General features: G+C 52.8%; 1 protein-coding gene across 1 annotated transcript; it reads right to left on the bottom strand.

Moving 5' to 3' along the window:
- Positions 1–5,105: 5,105 nt before the first annotated feature.
- Positions 5,106–11,243, bottom strand: MBL2 (mannose binding lectin 2). The gene is made up of 5 exons (XM_026504005.4): positions 10,964–11,243; positions 9,096–9,271; positions 8,555–8,671; positions 7,637–7,711; positions 5,106–6,983 (listed from the first exon to the last, which is right to left on the bottom strand). Exons 2-5 carry the CDS (start codon positions 9,259–9,261, stop codon positions 6,610–6,612), a joined length of 732 nt encoding a protein of 243 aa, XP_026359790.2. The 5' UTR covers positions 9,262–9,271; positions 10,964–11,243; the 3' UTR covers positions 5,106–6,609.
- Between the last annotated feature and the right edge of the window lie 4,843 nt (positions 11,244–16,086).

Here is a 16,086-nt window from a genome sequence, read left to right as displayed (position 1 = left end):
GCTTCAAGGCAGCTAGGACAAAGGGACTTGGGCTTCCCTCCACAGCCCTCCCTCACTTGGACTCTGTGGCCTGGGGTCCGAATCCACAGCTGTGGGCCTGAGGCTGCAGCATTTAGAGCCCTCTGGCGGGGGCGGAGGAAGGTGGGACTGCTTTTTCTCTGACTCGGAGCTTAGCGCATCACCTTGGGGCACGAGTTGAGAATGACCGGTAGCAGTGAGGGTGCCGTTAAGCCACGTCTGACGCATCCAGCCATCCTCCACCTCAGATCCAGGGGGTGCCTCCACCTCCGGACTCCCCAAACCTCCTTTACACAGTGAAGCCAAAATGCACACCACCTTGTCTGATGCCAGCCCCTGCAGTGCTTGGGGGCCAGACCTCATCAGTGGAGGGGGGGGGAATAATGGCCCAGGATCAGCTTCCAGACAGAGCTCGGGAAGGGCTCCGCACAGCTCGGCGAGGTCAGCTCTCCAGAGGCCTTTCTCACTGGGGGTGAGGGTCACATGTGTGACGCTGCCCGAGGCACCGGAGAGTCCTTTTTGTGATTACCGAGGCCAGAGGTTCTTAGGTGAACAGAAAGCTGGACTTGTCAGGAGCACCAGGCCGGGGCGGACAGGAAGTCACTTTCCGCGCCCCTTCCGGATCCCCTGGTGATAATGGCAGGGTTGAATGGCTTTCAGGGTCTCATCCAGGCTGAGTAGGAGGTGCTTGATAAGTTTCGTCTGCCGCAGACATAGGCGAGGAGAGGGGCACCCCGTGCGCTGAGGTTTGCCGCTCTTGTTTTAGGAGGGTGCTGTTCCGCAGGACCTGAGTTTCATCAGTGAGCCAAGCCCTTTCGGGAACCTCTGCAAGACTCCCTGTGCTTCCATCAGCTGGGCCCCCAGCTTTAGGAGGACAGCATTACCCCATAGATGGCCTGGCGGCAGGACAGCGCGGTCTGCTGCCTTCGAGACCCGCGGGAGATCCCCCATCCCTCCGTGTGCTGGGCCGTCTGCCGCTGCGCAAGGGGTCCCCGGGCACTGTCCCAAGTCTCCTTACTTACAGGTCCCCAGCCTCAGTACTTTCGAGAGGATGAGGGGTCACTACCAAAATCACAGGTAAGCCTCCTTGCTGGTGTTGGGGGCGGGGTATGGGGAATAAAAAGCCCAGGGCCTGATTCTCATTGGACTTGAGAGAGATGTCCAGAAAGTCCACGGGGAGCCCCGTAAGAAGTCCACAAACCCAGCCTCCAAAGGGTGAGCCTTGCGCTCCTGTCCTTGGGGGGATTCTGAAATTGCCCTGGATGCAGAGATCTGAGGTGGGCCGACAAGGAGGAGGGTAGGGGTGACATGCGGGTCCTGCCCTGAAGAACTCACAGTTAGGTCTGGAAATGAGACAGACACACAGACAAGGAGCAGAGAATCCCACCAGTACTGAGGGCTTGCTGAACACTTGGGGTCGCCCAGAAGGAGTGCATCTGGATCTGGCCTTAAAGGGTAGAGGCGTTTAGGAAAGGCATTCCGAGTGGGTGTAGTGCCAGGGCTAGTGGGGAGGGGAAGAATGCTGGGAAGTTGAAAGAGCTCCTGAGACCCCTGCTGCTCCCTTTACTCCCCTGCGAGCTCTCGAGCTCTCGGAGTTTGCTGGCCTGGTCCAGAGACAGCCAGCAGAGGGCAGCAGGAGGCCATGGTCTGGGTGCACAAGGCCACAGGCCATGCCCATTGTCATATTTCGAAGTAAATTTGGCTGCTTCTCTCTTGAGTCCGGCTTGACGCTGAGTCAAGCTCCAGAGCAGGCATTCGGGTCCCATGTTTTCGGGAAGGACTGAGATTCAGTCATTCATTTGTTCATTCAAACACCACTGACTGTGGATGTGGTTTCCAGCCCTTTCCCGGGGCCCTGGGACGGCAGGGGTGAGTGACCCGGTACTGTGACCGTCACCACAGCTGTGGGAACGAACAACCCCGTGAGGTGGCCACGATTATTATCCCAGCTTTACGGAGAAGGGATCTCAAGCACAGAATGTGTGTGACGTGCCCAGGGCCACGGGCAAGGTGGTAGTGCCAGGGTTTGAATCCAGACCGTGTGGCTCCAGAGTCTTCTTAATGGCTTGGCTTCACAGATACAACTTGAACAAGTAAATGGTCAAGATGATTTCAGGTGACTAGAATTGCTCACAAGAAAATAAAATGGAGCGTCGTAATGGTGACCGGGGTTGAGGCCCTGGAGGAGAAGTACTTGAGCCCCCGGACAGTCTCGCTGGGGCACAGCTCAGGGCCCCTCATGGACCCTTTTGTCCATGACCGAGCACCCACAAACCTCACCCAGAGCCCTGGGAACCCCCCGAGCCATGGCTCCTCAGCGAGGGGTGTGCAGAGAGAGGCCTGGACGTGGGCTGGGCATGGGGGGGGGGGGGACGGCCAAGGCTGAGCTCCTTCATAGCAGGATGCTGGGACTTTCAAGCACTAGGCCTGTTGGTTTCCATACAGACACTCACACACTCACACATGCACAAAAATATGTATAAATACCCCCAAATCCACATACACTCAAGTCCATGGACCCGGAGTCTCACCTGCCCAGTGCCTCACCTTCTCTGAGGTTCCCCAGAGCTGTTCCAGGCCCAGACCCACTCCCTGAAGTCATACCCTGGAAGGTAGGACCCTGGAAGTGCATAGGGCAGGATTCTGGCCAGCAATTGCTTTTCACTAGTGGGACATTGATCACTGAGGGAGATTATTTGGTCTCTGACAATATGGAGCTAAGCAGGGTCCGCTTCACCTCATGAAGGGCCTACAAGGAATGGAGAAACCCTGGCTTCCTGGCGCTAGGCCTCCCTGCAAAGGTGAGAGGCAGGCAGAAAGCCATAGTGACTGTATTTCTCGGGCCACTGGTTTCATGAGGATTGCCTAGGGATCGCGAGAAAATGACAGATTTCTGAAGTTTTGATTCACCAGATCTAGTGGGGCAGAGAGCCTGTGATTTTTCAAGCATTCTAGGCAGTTCCGGTCCTTACTCTGAAGAGCTGCGTGAGGGGCACAGACGCTCTGCTGTCCAGGACAGAGCACGCCGGACTCTGGCAGGGGCCCAGCCTAGCGCAAGGCGTTGGTTTAGCCAATAAACGGCTCCTCATACCCCACTTCTTTAGAGCATGACACGTGTGTTTGCCTGGACAAACCCTTCATTGGTCCACAGTTGGAGACACTGTCTCCTCCCCACACAGGTTGCTACCGGGCTGGGGAGGCCTCCTTCCCAGAATCCAAGCCCGGAGCTGCACCCAACTTCCCAGCACTCCATCAACCACTCAGGGTCACAGGGCAACATCGCTTTGCAAAATCCACTTCCCAACATCTCCTTCCTGGTTAATGAGAAGAAAGTCCCTGATTCCTGGCAGGTTCCAAACCACAGAGCGGTTAACAGTCATGAGCAAACAACATTCCAGATCAGAGGCTCTCTCCACAATACGTGGTCTGACTGAGCCCTGGTGCTGGTAGATCTCCAACAGCCACAGAGTAGGGAGGCGGGATGGTCCCTGGCAGGAAGGGGATTTGAGGACTGTGAAAGCTGGGCCTTTGGCTGGTACCCCAAGACCCCCTCCGCTGGCTTGGGGCACGGCTAAAAGTGAGAACAGCAGAACTATGGACTGCAAGGAAAGATCGCCCTGCGGGAAAAAAGCCCTGAAGTTTCAGGCTCCGAACTCAGGCTGAAGCCTGGGCCTTGGATGTTGTAAGCTTTAGTAGTTGTTTTCACTCCAGCCCAGGAAGCCAATTACAATTACACTGGCTGCGTCCATACTTCCATAGAAGACTGTTGACTTTCAGACATAATTTAAATTCAAAGTTTCCATTTTGAGAACAGGGGATAGTAGCCATTCTAACTTACTCATATTAGCTTTCTCTGGACTCGAGAAATAGGTGGTAAGTGTTTAGGCCCCAATTTGTTTGGACAAAATTGACTGACAGGTAACAAACACTGAAAACAGTTCTCAGATCTTGCCGCTTTGCTCATGAAATAGGCCCTGCAGAGCTGAATCTCTATGTAAGCTTTGATTCATACAACTTTCAGAGGAAGAAACCATTACAGACCAATTTACAGACAGGCAGACTGAGGCCCCGAGAGCCAACATGCCACCCAGCGCATAGGTCAGGGAGCTAACCTCAAACCACAGCCTCCCTCTTCCAAATCCTGAATTTCCCACCCGCCAAGCCGCCTCTCTTTCAGCGCTAACAAAGCGCACAGAGACCCAGGCCTTGTTCTTCTCCTGGGCATGACCCTAGAGTCAGGGCCCCGGCCCCACAGAGGCCACCACCAGCTTCCTTTTCAGGAACGCTCTGAGGCAGGACCTTCAGGTGCTTACTCTTGGTGAGAGGCGGCCAAGGAAGACCGCAGCTTGGCTGTGTCTCCCAGTTCCCCGGTCCAAAAAAACCAACCTGGGGAATGGGTGGCAGACATTCCTATCACATCAGAACAAACAACAGGGTTCGAGAGGAATGTGCCCCCTGGAGCCCCTGAGATCTGTCTTGGGGGCGCCTCGCTTTATGACATCCCCCGCGCAAGAGATATCAATCATTGCATGCCCCTTAGGAAAGGAAACTGCCTGCCCTCAGCCCTTGAGAGAGGGAAAGAGACCGTGAATCCATAATTTCCCCCTTGTTCCAGGTCCTGGGAAGCCTGGAGGAACTGCAGTTTCTGTCTTGGGACCCTCATGAGAGTCCTGTATCGGTAGGTCAGCTCCCCTCCTCCGGAGCTCACTTGCACGCGCCGCACTGCTGGCTGACGTGGAACAGGGAGGTGGGGGTCTCCGTTCCAGACGCGGTGAAGAACGGCAGCCAGGGGGTTCATGTACAGAGAGGAGCTCTGAGAAGAGCAGTTTCTAGATCAGGGAACAACACGCGGAGAATTCCTCTTCTGAAGGGGGAATAGGAGAATCTGAGCTTGTCCTGTAGATTTTTCCTGCCTTTCCCTGACTTAGGAGGTGATCCGTACATCCTGGGAAACCATCCTCGGGAAGTCCATGATTGTACTTTCTACCTCTTTACAGCTAAAGATACTGTCCCTTATGCACACAATAAACAAAAGGCAGACAGACCCCACCCCATCACATACATCAGAAGGAATTACATAGTGGTTATCTGTCTGTTTTGTTTTGTTTTTTTAAGATTTTTATTTATCTATTTGACAGAGAGAGAGCACGCACAAGCAGGGGAAGTGGCAGGCAGAGGCTGAGTAGGAGCCCGATACAGACTCGATCCCAGGACCCTGGGATCGTGACCTGAGCTGAAGGCGGACACTTAACCGACTGAGCCACCCAGGCGCCCCATCTCATTTTTGTCTTGGCTATGAGAAAATTCAGGTGTAACTTTTGTGCTTGCTGATGGCAATTCTCCTGTTCGGGGCTGATGGATGTGTATCTTCTTTCCTTCTAAAAAGAACGGCCCTTGCCGTGCCCATTCCACAAATGCCCATCAAAGGCTTACTAAATCTGAGGTGTTCTCTCTGATAATTTAGATGCAAGGAAAACTAATTTCTACAAAAAGAGTTCATTAAGCCCTTGGTCCATTCATGAACTATTTTCTAATCTCATTTTGTGAATGGTACACAGTTGAAGCCGGGGTTCCCTTTCCTCCCCCGGTTTGTGGCATGGGCTCTATGTAAGCTCAGCTGCACTTCCTCTGAGGGTCCTGGAAACCATCCCTGGTCATGGGCAGGGTTACCGGCCAAGATGGCACCAGAACCCTGCTCAGAAGGAGGTTTTATCGGCTGAACGGATGGTGCGGCATATTCTGACAGGGTGTGAAGCTCACTTCTGGGGAGTGTTTCCTCTTGTCTCTATAATAATGGACCTGTGCGCTTAGGCTGGGACAAGGATGTCATGGAAGGAAGGCGATGCTGAACGTGGAGGGATTGAGACCTGCCCTGTAGAGAGGAGTGACCCTGGCCTCCCCCGTGATGCTGGCATACGTCACACTATCAAATCAGTGTCCTCAGAGCATGCAGGAGGGAAAGGCTTTGTCCTCAAGGTCACCCTAGTGATGCTGAGTCCACGCCCCCCTGGGCAGGGTGAGGGGTCTCCTGGGACTAACCTTCGTTACCCATGGGGGATGCTGCCGGGTGTTCCGGTCTGGTGGTGCAAGGTTTCTGGGTGCAGCTCGTGGACTGCTGTAAGCAGCACCCGCGGCATAGACGGGGCTGGGCTAGCCATGGGCTGGCACAGAGGGCAAGAGACATTGAGATCCAGTAGTGGCAACACGTGGGGGAGAAGGAACTGCATCTGCTGGAGGCTGAGGTCTCCTGCTCTGACACAGACTGGCCCTCCACTGCTCCCTCTGGTCAGCCGCGGGGCCCTCACGACGGGTTTGACTTGGCCCTTTCCATGGCTGACTCTGACCCGCTGCCGGGCTCTTAGGCAGGATCGAGAGTGTCCTTTGCTACCGACTGGACCAGAAACCCTCAAGCCCCGCTGTCGACCTCTTCTCGTTTCCTCATCCCACAAACACGTCCCCTTTATTTCCCTCCCATCCCCTGAAGGAATGAGCCAACATCAGGAGGGCCTGGGAGAGCAGGCCATGAATTCTCTTTCAGAGCAGCAGGGAGCACAGCAGGAAGGCCAGGAGGGGGCTGAGGAAGCCGCCTCCTCAGGCTGGGAATTCGCAGATGGCCAGGAAGGAGGCCTGGCAGGAGATGTCATTCCAGAGCCCGTCCTCGAGGAGGATCACACAGTCCTCCCCAGAGCCATGGTTGTTAGGCTCATTCTTCTTCCAGTTGCTGTAGGTCAGCCCCTGTCCTGTCACATACACAAACCGGCCTTCAGTCACCTCATCCGTGATGCCCAGGAAGGCTATGTCCTTGGCCACATCCTGGATGGCTTTGTTCTCCTCGGCATTTTTAGGGGTGGCCACAGTGCCCTGGAGCTCGACGCACAGAGCCTTCACTTTGGAAAAAGGCATCTTTTCACCGTTGGTCACATAGAACTTCTTCCCAGTCTTTTTGCCCAAGGAGAAGCTTTGCACTGAAATCACAATGGATGGGAGAGGTTGACTGGGCTTGGAGCTTAGCTCAGGACACTTGGTGGAAAAGCCCTGCTCTGGGAACTCAGGACCCCGAGCAATAGCCCCATGCTCGACCACCAGGTCAGATCCTAATAAGAAAGCCCTCCTCAGTAGTCGAGCGAGTTCCTGGCAGAAAGCTCACACCCTCCTGGGAGATCCCACGATGGAGACAAGTATCTGTTACAAACTGGCCCAGTACAGGGGGACAGAGGGAAACATGCTCGGGCCGCCCTGCCAGGCTTGGGCACCGGGCAGGGATGGAGAGTCATCTGAGACCAGGGGCTGCCGAAGAAAGAGCCAAGATTCTGGAGGCGGCAGACAATCCTTCCTCCGCCACTTGCTAGCTGTGGGTCAGCGCGTGAATTACCTCCACTTCCCGGACCGATTTTTCCTCCCTTGTAAATGAAATGGGTCTAATCCCCATAAATAGAGCCGGTGAGAGGACTGAACGAAACCATACTGTGAGAGGATGCCGACCAGCACAGGCTGCGGGATACGATGCTATGATACATGTTCATAAACATTAGCTCTTGGGCACGCGCCCCCCCAAACCTAGAGCACGCGAGAAGAAGGTGAGAGCCAAGAACACCCCGGAGGCAGGAAACAAGCTTACACTTTTTGAGGTGGTCCAGTTCTGATTTCAGGCTCCTTACCTCCCTCTCTAGGTTAGCCAACTTCGTCTCAGCAACTGTGAAGCAACAGGGAGAAGGGCATTTAATGAGAAGAAGACCCTCAGGTGGAGAGGAGAATATTTTGCCAAAGGGGGAGGGGAGAGCTTATTCTAGAAAAACAAACCAAAATGAAGCAAAAGGAAGAAAAACCTCTGGATTCCCGCCTACTGAGATACACTTAGTAGGTCTCGTAAGGTATTAACTCTGAACTAATAGTAATAATAATAATAACTTATCAATTATGGCCCTGAATCTTTTTATTCACATATTGCTTAAATGTTCCAATATTACAACTATTTATAAGTAAAGCCCAACTCATTGTTCTCCCTTTTGAAAATTGTCCTTAACCGTTCTCTTTCATTTCTTATTCCAGGCAAACTTTTGAACACTCTTGTGATGTTGATGGGCCAGCTGGCAGGTATTAACAAGAGGTCATCATTCTACTTCTGTTGTGACTAAAGTTACCTCCTTTGACCCTGAACTAAGTTGCCACGATGTTCCCCACGATTCAGGAGTCCAAGGAAACCGACGGTTTTCATGCCACTTTTTTGACAATAGACACAAAGCCGGGGCCGGAGAGGACACCGCCCGTTCCCTCCCGGCCTGGAGACACACGCAGACCGTGTCCGCTGAGGCAGAGCCGGGGCCCGTCTCCCACAGAGGCCTGGGGAGGGGACGGACGGCAGGGTTTGGAAGTCTGCACTCGGGCGGCACACTCGGGGGAACGGGTGTGCTGGGTCGGGAGCAGTCGGGCATCTTCGGGCATCTTCCAATGGGCTGCAGGGAAAGGGGCGCCTCCCACCGGGCCCTCAAGGCCCCAGGGCCCCTAGGCCCACACTGCGCTGGGGTGAGCTCCTTACCCGAACTATCTCCACGGTCTCCTTTGGAGCCCTTTGGTCCTAGAGCCCCAGCAGGCCCTGGATGTCCCGGAGGCCCCATTTTCCCTGGAGGGCCCTGCAAGCCTCGTAGCCCTTGCCCTGTTGTAAGAGGAAGGAAAAGTGTTCCAGGGGCTGCAGCTCCTTCTCTTTTGCCAGAAGTTCCATTTGATTTACATCGACCCCAGAAAACTTCCAGGGAGCTGGTGGTGACCCAAAGGAAAAAGATGCCCCCTGCGTTCCAGGGGACAGCCTGTGCTAAGGGCCAGCTCCCCGAACGGGCAGGACTTCTGCTCTCTCCATGCAACCGCACATCGCAGATTCCCGTGTGGAAATGTGGGCTCCCGGAGAACCAGAGAAGCGTCTTTGGTTTGGAGAGAATGACCTTTCACGGCAATGCTTCTGAGCGAATCGTTCCCCACCGTAATGAGAGGTGAGCGCTGTCCTGTCTCTACGAGACCCTTTCTAGGGAATGGTCTCCTGTGGGGGGTGAAGATTGAGGAAGTCAGAGCAGCCGGCCCTGTACCTGGTTCGCCCTTTTCTCCCTTGGGTCCGTCTCGCCCATCTCTGCCGGGGACGGCGCAGGTAATCGCCGGGCACGTCTTCTGGGCGTCGACCGAGGCTTCTGCTTCTGAGCCGGCTGCTGTCAGCACACACACAAGAAGGATGGGAAGTGACGAAGACGGGAGCATGGTCCTGAACCTGAGGGTGGAGAAAGGCAGGGGAAGTAATTCCGGCTCCTCTGGCTTCGTCAGCCCTTCGCCACCCCGTCTGCGGTGCCGGACCTTGTGCTTGGGGCCGCAGACCCCGAGGGGACCGTCAAGGCTCTCGGCTCTGCGACACTCCCAAGCTACTGGGGAGTCACGCAAGCGAAAAGCAGTGGAGCTAGTTCAGTGCTAAGACAGAGGTAATACTGCAGTTGTCCACGCGAGAGTGATACAACGGGGGCCCTGGGGGTTCAAGCCCCGGGAAGTCAGGCCGCCCCCGTGCATGAGAGCCCGCACCGTCTGGCAACTGCAAACCAGCCCTGTGCTCCTCTGGCCTGGCACAGAGACGGGAGCTCATCGCCTGTGGGAGCATTGGCTCCTCTTTCTTTTTTTTTTTTTTTAAAGATTTTATTTATTTATTTGACAGAGAGAGAGACAGCCAGCGAGAGAGGGAACACAGGCAGGGGGAGTGGGAGAGGAAGAAGCAGGCTCACAGCGGAGGAGCCTGATGTGGGGCTCGATCCCGTAACACCGGGATCACGCCCTGAGCCGAAGGCAGACGCTTAACCGCTGTGCCACCCAGGCGCCCCTGGTTCCTCTTTCTTGACTCCCTTCTTGAGGTCCCAGGGAGCCTCAGTTTCCCTCTTCTTCCCCTTCCTTTGGGCCCTACAGTTAGACTCGAACTCCTGCAGGTAAACTGAGGTCCCACAAGACCCATTTCTCGGCAGGGCCTGATGTATGACATCCATTCTCTCATTTCACGTAAAAAGCCCGTCCTTCACTCTGGGCCGCGTCTGCCCTCAGGACCAATCACAGCTGTTTCCCTGGCAGTCTGTCAGCTGTCTGGTAGCAAGTCTCTACTTCGTGACAGGCACTTGCTCGGGGGGCTCAGGACCCGGGCTGCCCTGAGGCAGGGTTCTGACTCTCAAAATAGAACCTCCTTTAGTCCTTGATCCTGGTCAGATGAGACAGATTTCTCCTTCCCTTGGCTTGAGATTTTCCACTGAGAGGTCATTTTTGCCTGAAACTTCAGTTCACGCTGGACCAGGCAGGCTGTCAGCTCCCGTCCCTTCTCCTGGCAGGATCCTCTGCGTGCTGCCCAGAGGCCTCCCCAGCTCTGCGCCCGAGCCAGCCGTCAGATTCCCATCCAGCTTTTGCTCAAGCTGGCCCCCTTTCCAGAAGCTTGGCAGCCCAGCGCCCGTGGGCCTCTCTGGCCTCTCATCCTCACGTCCCTGGCCCTTGCTCCCTCACTGCTTTCTCGGCCCTTGCCTTCCCTGGCCTGTCTGCTGCCTTAACCCTCCCTTCCTCCAGGACGCAGTGAGAGGTAGAGTTGGAAGAGAACTTTCTTGATCACATTGCTCTCTACCTTTCTTCTTTCTTTTTTTCTTTTCTTTCTTTTTTTTAATTTTCACTTCCCCTGACCCTCCTGGAGGCCAAGCTCAGGGCTTAAACATGTTGCTGGCAGATACAGCCCACTTCCATTGTTCCCTTTGGCAGAAAAGACCACCCTTTTGTTTGCAGAAAAGACCACCCTTTTGTTTGCAGAAAGGTCAAGTGGACCCTGCAAGGATATAAATGCCCCAGGTCAGATGGAGACAGAAGCCCTGAGTGGGCCTGACCACCCCACCCAAGCCCCTGCCGGACCCCCGGCCCGGGCCTTTCCCTCTGTCCTCCAGAAATGACTTACTAGGGCCTCCTGAAAGCACGGAGGCTGTGGCCGGGAAGCAGGTCCTCTAGCCCAGGGACATCAGGCCCAATGAACCTGGTGACCAGGGACAGTGCTGGACTGGCCTTCAACCCCAGATTAGTAAACAACTGTCATCAGAACTGGCGTCTACTGGGGCGGCCCTCCAGCGCCACTGCCGGGGTCTCGGGCCCAGCCCTGGGCCGCTCACTGCTTGAATAGCCTGCAGTCCTGCTTCTGCGGTTCCCTCCCCTGCATCCAGCTCCGTCCCTCTGACTCTCCGGTCACAGTCTAGACCATAGTTCCCTCCAGATATTTCTTTCTAGAAGAGACACGATTAGACCTTCTACCGAATACACACTCATTGCGTGAGCACACGCACATCCACACACGCCTACACGTCCAGGCTCACGCCCCTGTGTCAGTTGCCCTGACTAGCTCACCCCTCCACCCCCCCAACACACTTGTGTTTGGTTTAAGGTGGGGTGGGGGGAGGGAGGGATTAAGCCCTGAATCGCCTCCTTCCTCCCTTCTCATTCACAACATTTATCAAAGGTCCTCTTTGGATGGGGTGCAGACGTCCCAGGGCGAGGCACAGCGGAGGGAGGATCTGTAGATAAATCACGTTCAAAGCTGGCTGTGGGCACTTGCACTGAAGCTGTCCCAGCCGAGGACACCTGCCTATATCTTCACATGATTATTGCCGTTCACACTGCAGTTTAGCTCTCCTACCTGGAGAAAGGGCTTTCCTCTACCATTGAATTTTAAGTAGCCCCTCCACCGTGTCTTTCTGTTTTAATTCTCTGCCTATAATTGATCTCCCTGTAAAACCGTCTTGTTTATTTAGTTGCGCGTTCATCGACCACGGATCTCCTTTAGAACAAGAACTTCAGAACAGGGATCTCGTGCTCAGCTGTTGTTGCCCCACCCAGAAGGGTGCCCGGAAGCTGTCACCACTGCTGGATAAACAAGTACAGAATGAGTGAGTCCTTCCACATCGCCTCCTCTGAGCAGCTCCCCTGACTGCTCTCTAGCCAGAGCTAACATCAGTGCCTGCGTTCCCAGCTACTTTTCTAGGGCAGGAGCTGCTTTTGCCTCGCCGGCTTGTCTCCACGGTGCACCCCAGGGGCACACAGAAAGGGTCCCCTGAGAGAGCAGGGGGTAGGAGCAGAGACCACGGGCAGGAGCAGGTGGCAGACCAGTCCACGCTGCCTCCGCACCTGGTTTCCCCACTTCTTATCTCCAGAGCTTGATCAAGTGGCCTTTTTCAAGTCCCTGACCTGACCTTTGATTCCTGCCCTCCCTCAAATTTACACTCACTCTTTGAAACACTTAGTCTTACCAAACAGCTCGAGAGGTTTGCTTTTTCCCTGGTGGGGGGTGGGGCGGGGCCACTTCCCTTTCACTCTGCCTTGTGATTGGTGTTCCGGCTTCTCAAGGGTCATCAGCTCTGTGTACTCAAAGTCACTATGCCCTGTGCGGCAGCCCTCCCAGATTCTTGGGGCCCCCTGTACAGAAGACCCCTCTCAGGGCTGTGTTTCCTGATGCCATTGATACAACTTACAAGGGCCCCGGGCCCAGAGGACAAAGAACATCTGACCCATGCAGCAAATGGGCGGACCTCCCAGAAAGGTGGGAATGTGAAAGAGAGAATTACACAAACCAGGACCCTCTATGCCACAGACGAGAGGAAAAGTGGCTTGAGGAAGCAGGGGAGATGATATGGCAGGAGGAGAGAGGGATGAACAAAGAATGGGGCAATAAGAAAGCCTGGACTTTGCTGGGGAAAAGATCCTCCCTTTGAGTCTGTCCTCCCCTAGACCTGAGTTTTTGTTTGTTTTGTTTTGTTTTAAGATTTTATTATTTATTTGACAGAGAGAGAGAGACAGCCAGTGAGAGAGGGAACACAAGCAGGGGGAGTGCGAGGGGAAGAAGCAGGCTCCCAGTGGAGGAGCCTGATGTGGGGCTCGATTTCAGAACACTGGGATCATGCCCTGAGCTGAAGGCAGACACTTAACGACTGAGACACCCAGGCGCCCCTCGACCTGGGTTTTAATGCACGCTACATGCTATTATTATCCTGCAAGATGATTGTTATTGCATTGTGCTATTTATGTCAAGATGAAAAATAGTTTTTCATGTGTCTCAGCTCGTCACACCCTAGTGCACCATAGAGGCATGCGTGCTAGGTGCCTTGGGATGTTCTCAGTTGGAGATTAGCTAAGTTTGAGCTCCCCTTGTAAAATACCAAACACAGTAGGAAATGAGCGGAATGAGAGCTGACTGTCACAACAAACCCGAGAAGGAGTCCTCCCAGGACTGCTGCCTCTATGTAACAGATATATTAATATTTTTTATTTTTATTTATTTTTAAAGATTTTATTTATTTATTTGTCAGAGAGAGAGTGCGCGCAAGCAGGGGGAGCGGCAGGCAGAGGGAGAAGCAGGCTCCCCACTGAGCAGGGAGCCTGAGGCAAGGCTCAATCTCAGGACCCTAAGATCATGACCTGAGCTGAACACAGACGCTTAACCTGCTGAGCCCCCCAGGTGCCCCAAATTGATATTTTTTTTAAAAGACAGTATAAGAAAGAAAGAAGCAAAGAAAGAATAAAAATTTCAACAATGAAATTAATGAATTAAAATAAGGAAATAACTATAAACCTAATAATAAGAATTTTAAAACCTGGTTCTTTGCAAAAACAAAATAAATAAACTTGGCAAATCTGACCAGAGAAGTTTGGGTTACTGTTCCTGATCTTTTACTTCTCCGTAGCATAGGATTACACACCCGTGCCCTTGGCCACAGTACTTCGCGGACCTGCCGTAGAGTACACGGGGTACCTACACGCTGCCTCCTGGGACATGCGGCTGGCCGTGTGACCGTGAGCACACACAAAAGGAACACCAGCTTTACATGTACTTGCGTGTTTGACCCGGCCTCTTGTTGGTTTCTCCAATCATGGGAAGAAGATGTCCCCACTACCACTAGTACCAGATTAATTAAACAATGTGGAACAGACTCAAACCCACCTGAAAGTCGGAAGTCAAAAGTAGCTATTGCAGTCCAGGCGTGCGTCTGTGGTCAAGAGCACAGTCTCTGGAACCTGACTTTGTGTATTCAGAGCCCAGTCCCTGCATGAACTGGCTGCACGGCCTTTGGCAAATCGCTTTAACCTCTATGTGCCTCCGTGTTCTTATTTGTAAACCGGGGACAATAACAGCATCTACATAATAGGGTTAACGAGGATTATATGAGTTGGCACAGGAGTAGTTCCTGGCACATAGTAAGGGTGATGAGAATATCAGCTCCTAGACCAAGCGGGGCATATCCCAGGAATGAAAGGATGGTTCAATATCAAAAATAAACCCATGTAACTCATTACTATAATATATAACAAGTTTGATGAAGAGTCTCAAAGCAGATATGTACAATCTGGAAGCTTGAAGCTCACCCTGTTCTCAAAATGAATACACAGTTTCACAATTTTTCATACCTTTTTTCCCCCAGACCCTTGCATTGCAAACTTTCTAAGATTGATTTAAAACATGGTCTGAACAAATGATTGTTGTCCTCTACTATAGTCATTGGGATCTCCATTTCTTTTTTTTTAAATTAAATTAAATTTAATTTAAATTCGATTAATTAACATACAGTGTGTTATTAGTTTCAGAGGTAGAGTTCAGTGATTCATCGTTTGTATATGACACCCAGTCCTCATCACATCACATGCCCTCCTAATGCCCATCACCCCGTTACCCCATCTCCCCACCCCCTTCCCTTCCAGCAAACCTCAGTTTGCTTCCTATGATTAAGAGCCTCTTATGGTGATCTCAGGATCATCTCGATCCTTGGATTGAGTCCCACATCGGACGCCCTGCTCAACGGGGAGTCTGCTTCTCCCTGTGCTTCTCCCTCTGTCCCCCGCTCACTTGCTCTCTCTCCCTGTCTCTCTCTCTCTCTCTCAAATAAATAAAATCTTTAAAAAAAAGAGTCTCTTATGGTTTGTCTCCCTCTCTGATTACATCTTGTTTTATTTTTCCCTCCCTTCCCCTATGCTCCTCTGTTTTGTTTCTTTTTTTTTTTTTTTAAGATTTTATTTATTCATTCTACAGAGATAGAGACAGCCAGCGAGAGAGGGAACACAGGCAGGGGGAGTGGGAGAGGAAGAAGCAGGCTCCCAGTGGAGGAGCCTGATGTGGGGCTCAATTCCAGGACTCCAGGATCACGCCCTGAGCCAAAGGCAGACCTTAACGACTGAGCCACCCAGGAGTCCCCTCTGTTTTGTTTCTTAAATTCCACATATGAGTGAAATCATATGATAATTGTGTTTCCTGATTGACTTATTTCACTTAGCATAATACTCTCCAGTTCCATTCACGTCATTGCAAATGGCAAGATTTCGTTTTTTTGATGGCTGAGTAATATTCCATCACACACACACACACCCCCACCCCACATTTTCTTTATCCATTCATCTGTTGATGGACATCTGGGCTCTTTCCATAGTTCTGCTATTGTGGACACTGCTGCTATAAACATTGGTGTGCAGGTGCCCCTTTGGATCATTACGTTTGTATCTTTGGGGTAAATACCCAGTAGTGCAATTCCTGGGTCATAGGGTAGCTCTATTTTCAACTTTTTGAGGAACCTCCATCCTGTCTTCCAGAGTGGCTGCACCAGCTTGCATTCCCACCAACAGTGTAGAGGGTTCCCCTTTCTCCGCATCCTCGCCAACATCTGTCATCTCCTGACTTGTTAATTTTAGCCCTTCTGACTGGTGTGAGGTGGTAGCTCATGGTGGGTTTGATTTGTATTTGGGATCTCCGTTTCATTTCTGATTCATCACCACCCTGGCCATAGGGTGCTGACCAGGCTCAAGGCTGGTGTTTCTTGAAGTAAAGGGTGGACAGTGGCCTTCTCTCTTGTTTCTTTGCACGTGTTGGGGTAGAGAGAATGATTGGGGCTAAAGATGGGCAACACCTACTCGCAGGCGGAACCACATAGCAGTGGGGACACTGCTGCTCGTTGGCCCACCCTGACTGCTTGTTGGGTCCCCTTTATATGACTGATAACGACAGCTCCCCTCAGAAGCCGGATCTTCAGGGAAGGGACTCGGTGAGAGCCT

Source organism: Ursus arctos, unplaced genomic scaffold (genome assembly GCF_023065955.2).
Source record: "Ursus arctos isolate Adak ecotype North America unplaced genomic scaffold, UrsArc2.0 scaffold_7, whole genome shotgun sequence".
Lineage (NCBI taxonomy): Eukaryota > Metazoa > Chordata > Mammalia > Carnivora > Ursidae > Ursus > Ursus arctos.
This window is presented reverse-complemented; position numbering and strand designations above follow the sequence as displayed.

Bases quoted from the DNA above. Each gene is read 5' to 3' on its own strand.
- MBL2 (XM_026504005.4), bottom strand. From the start codon at position 9,261: ATGCTCCCGTCTTCGTCACTTCCCATCCTTCTTGTGTGTGTGCTGACA. The intron at 7,712-8,554 runs GTAAGGAGCTCA...GTTGCTTCACAG, and splicing joins AGACCGTGGAGATAGTTCGG to TTGCTGAGACGAAGTTGGCT. The intron at 6,984-7,636 runs GTAAGCTTGTTT...TTGTGATTTCAG, and splicing joins ACTGGACCACCTCAAAAAGT to TGCAAAGCTTCTCCTTGGGC.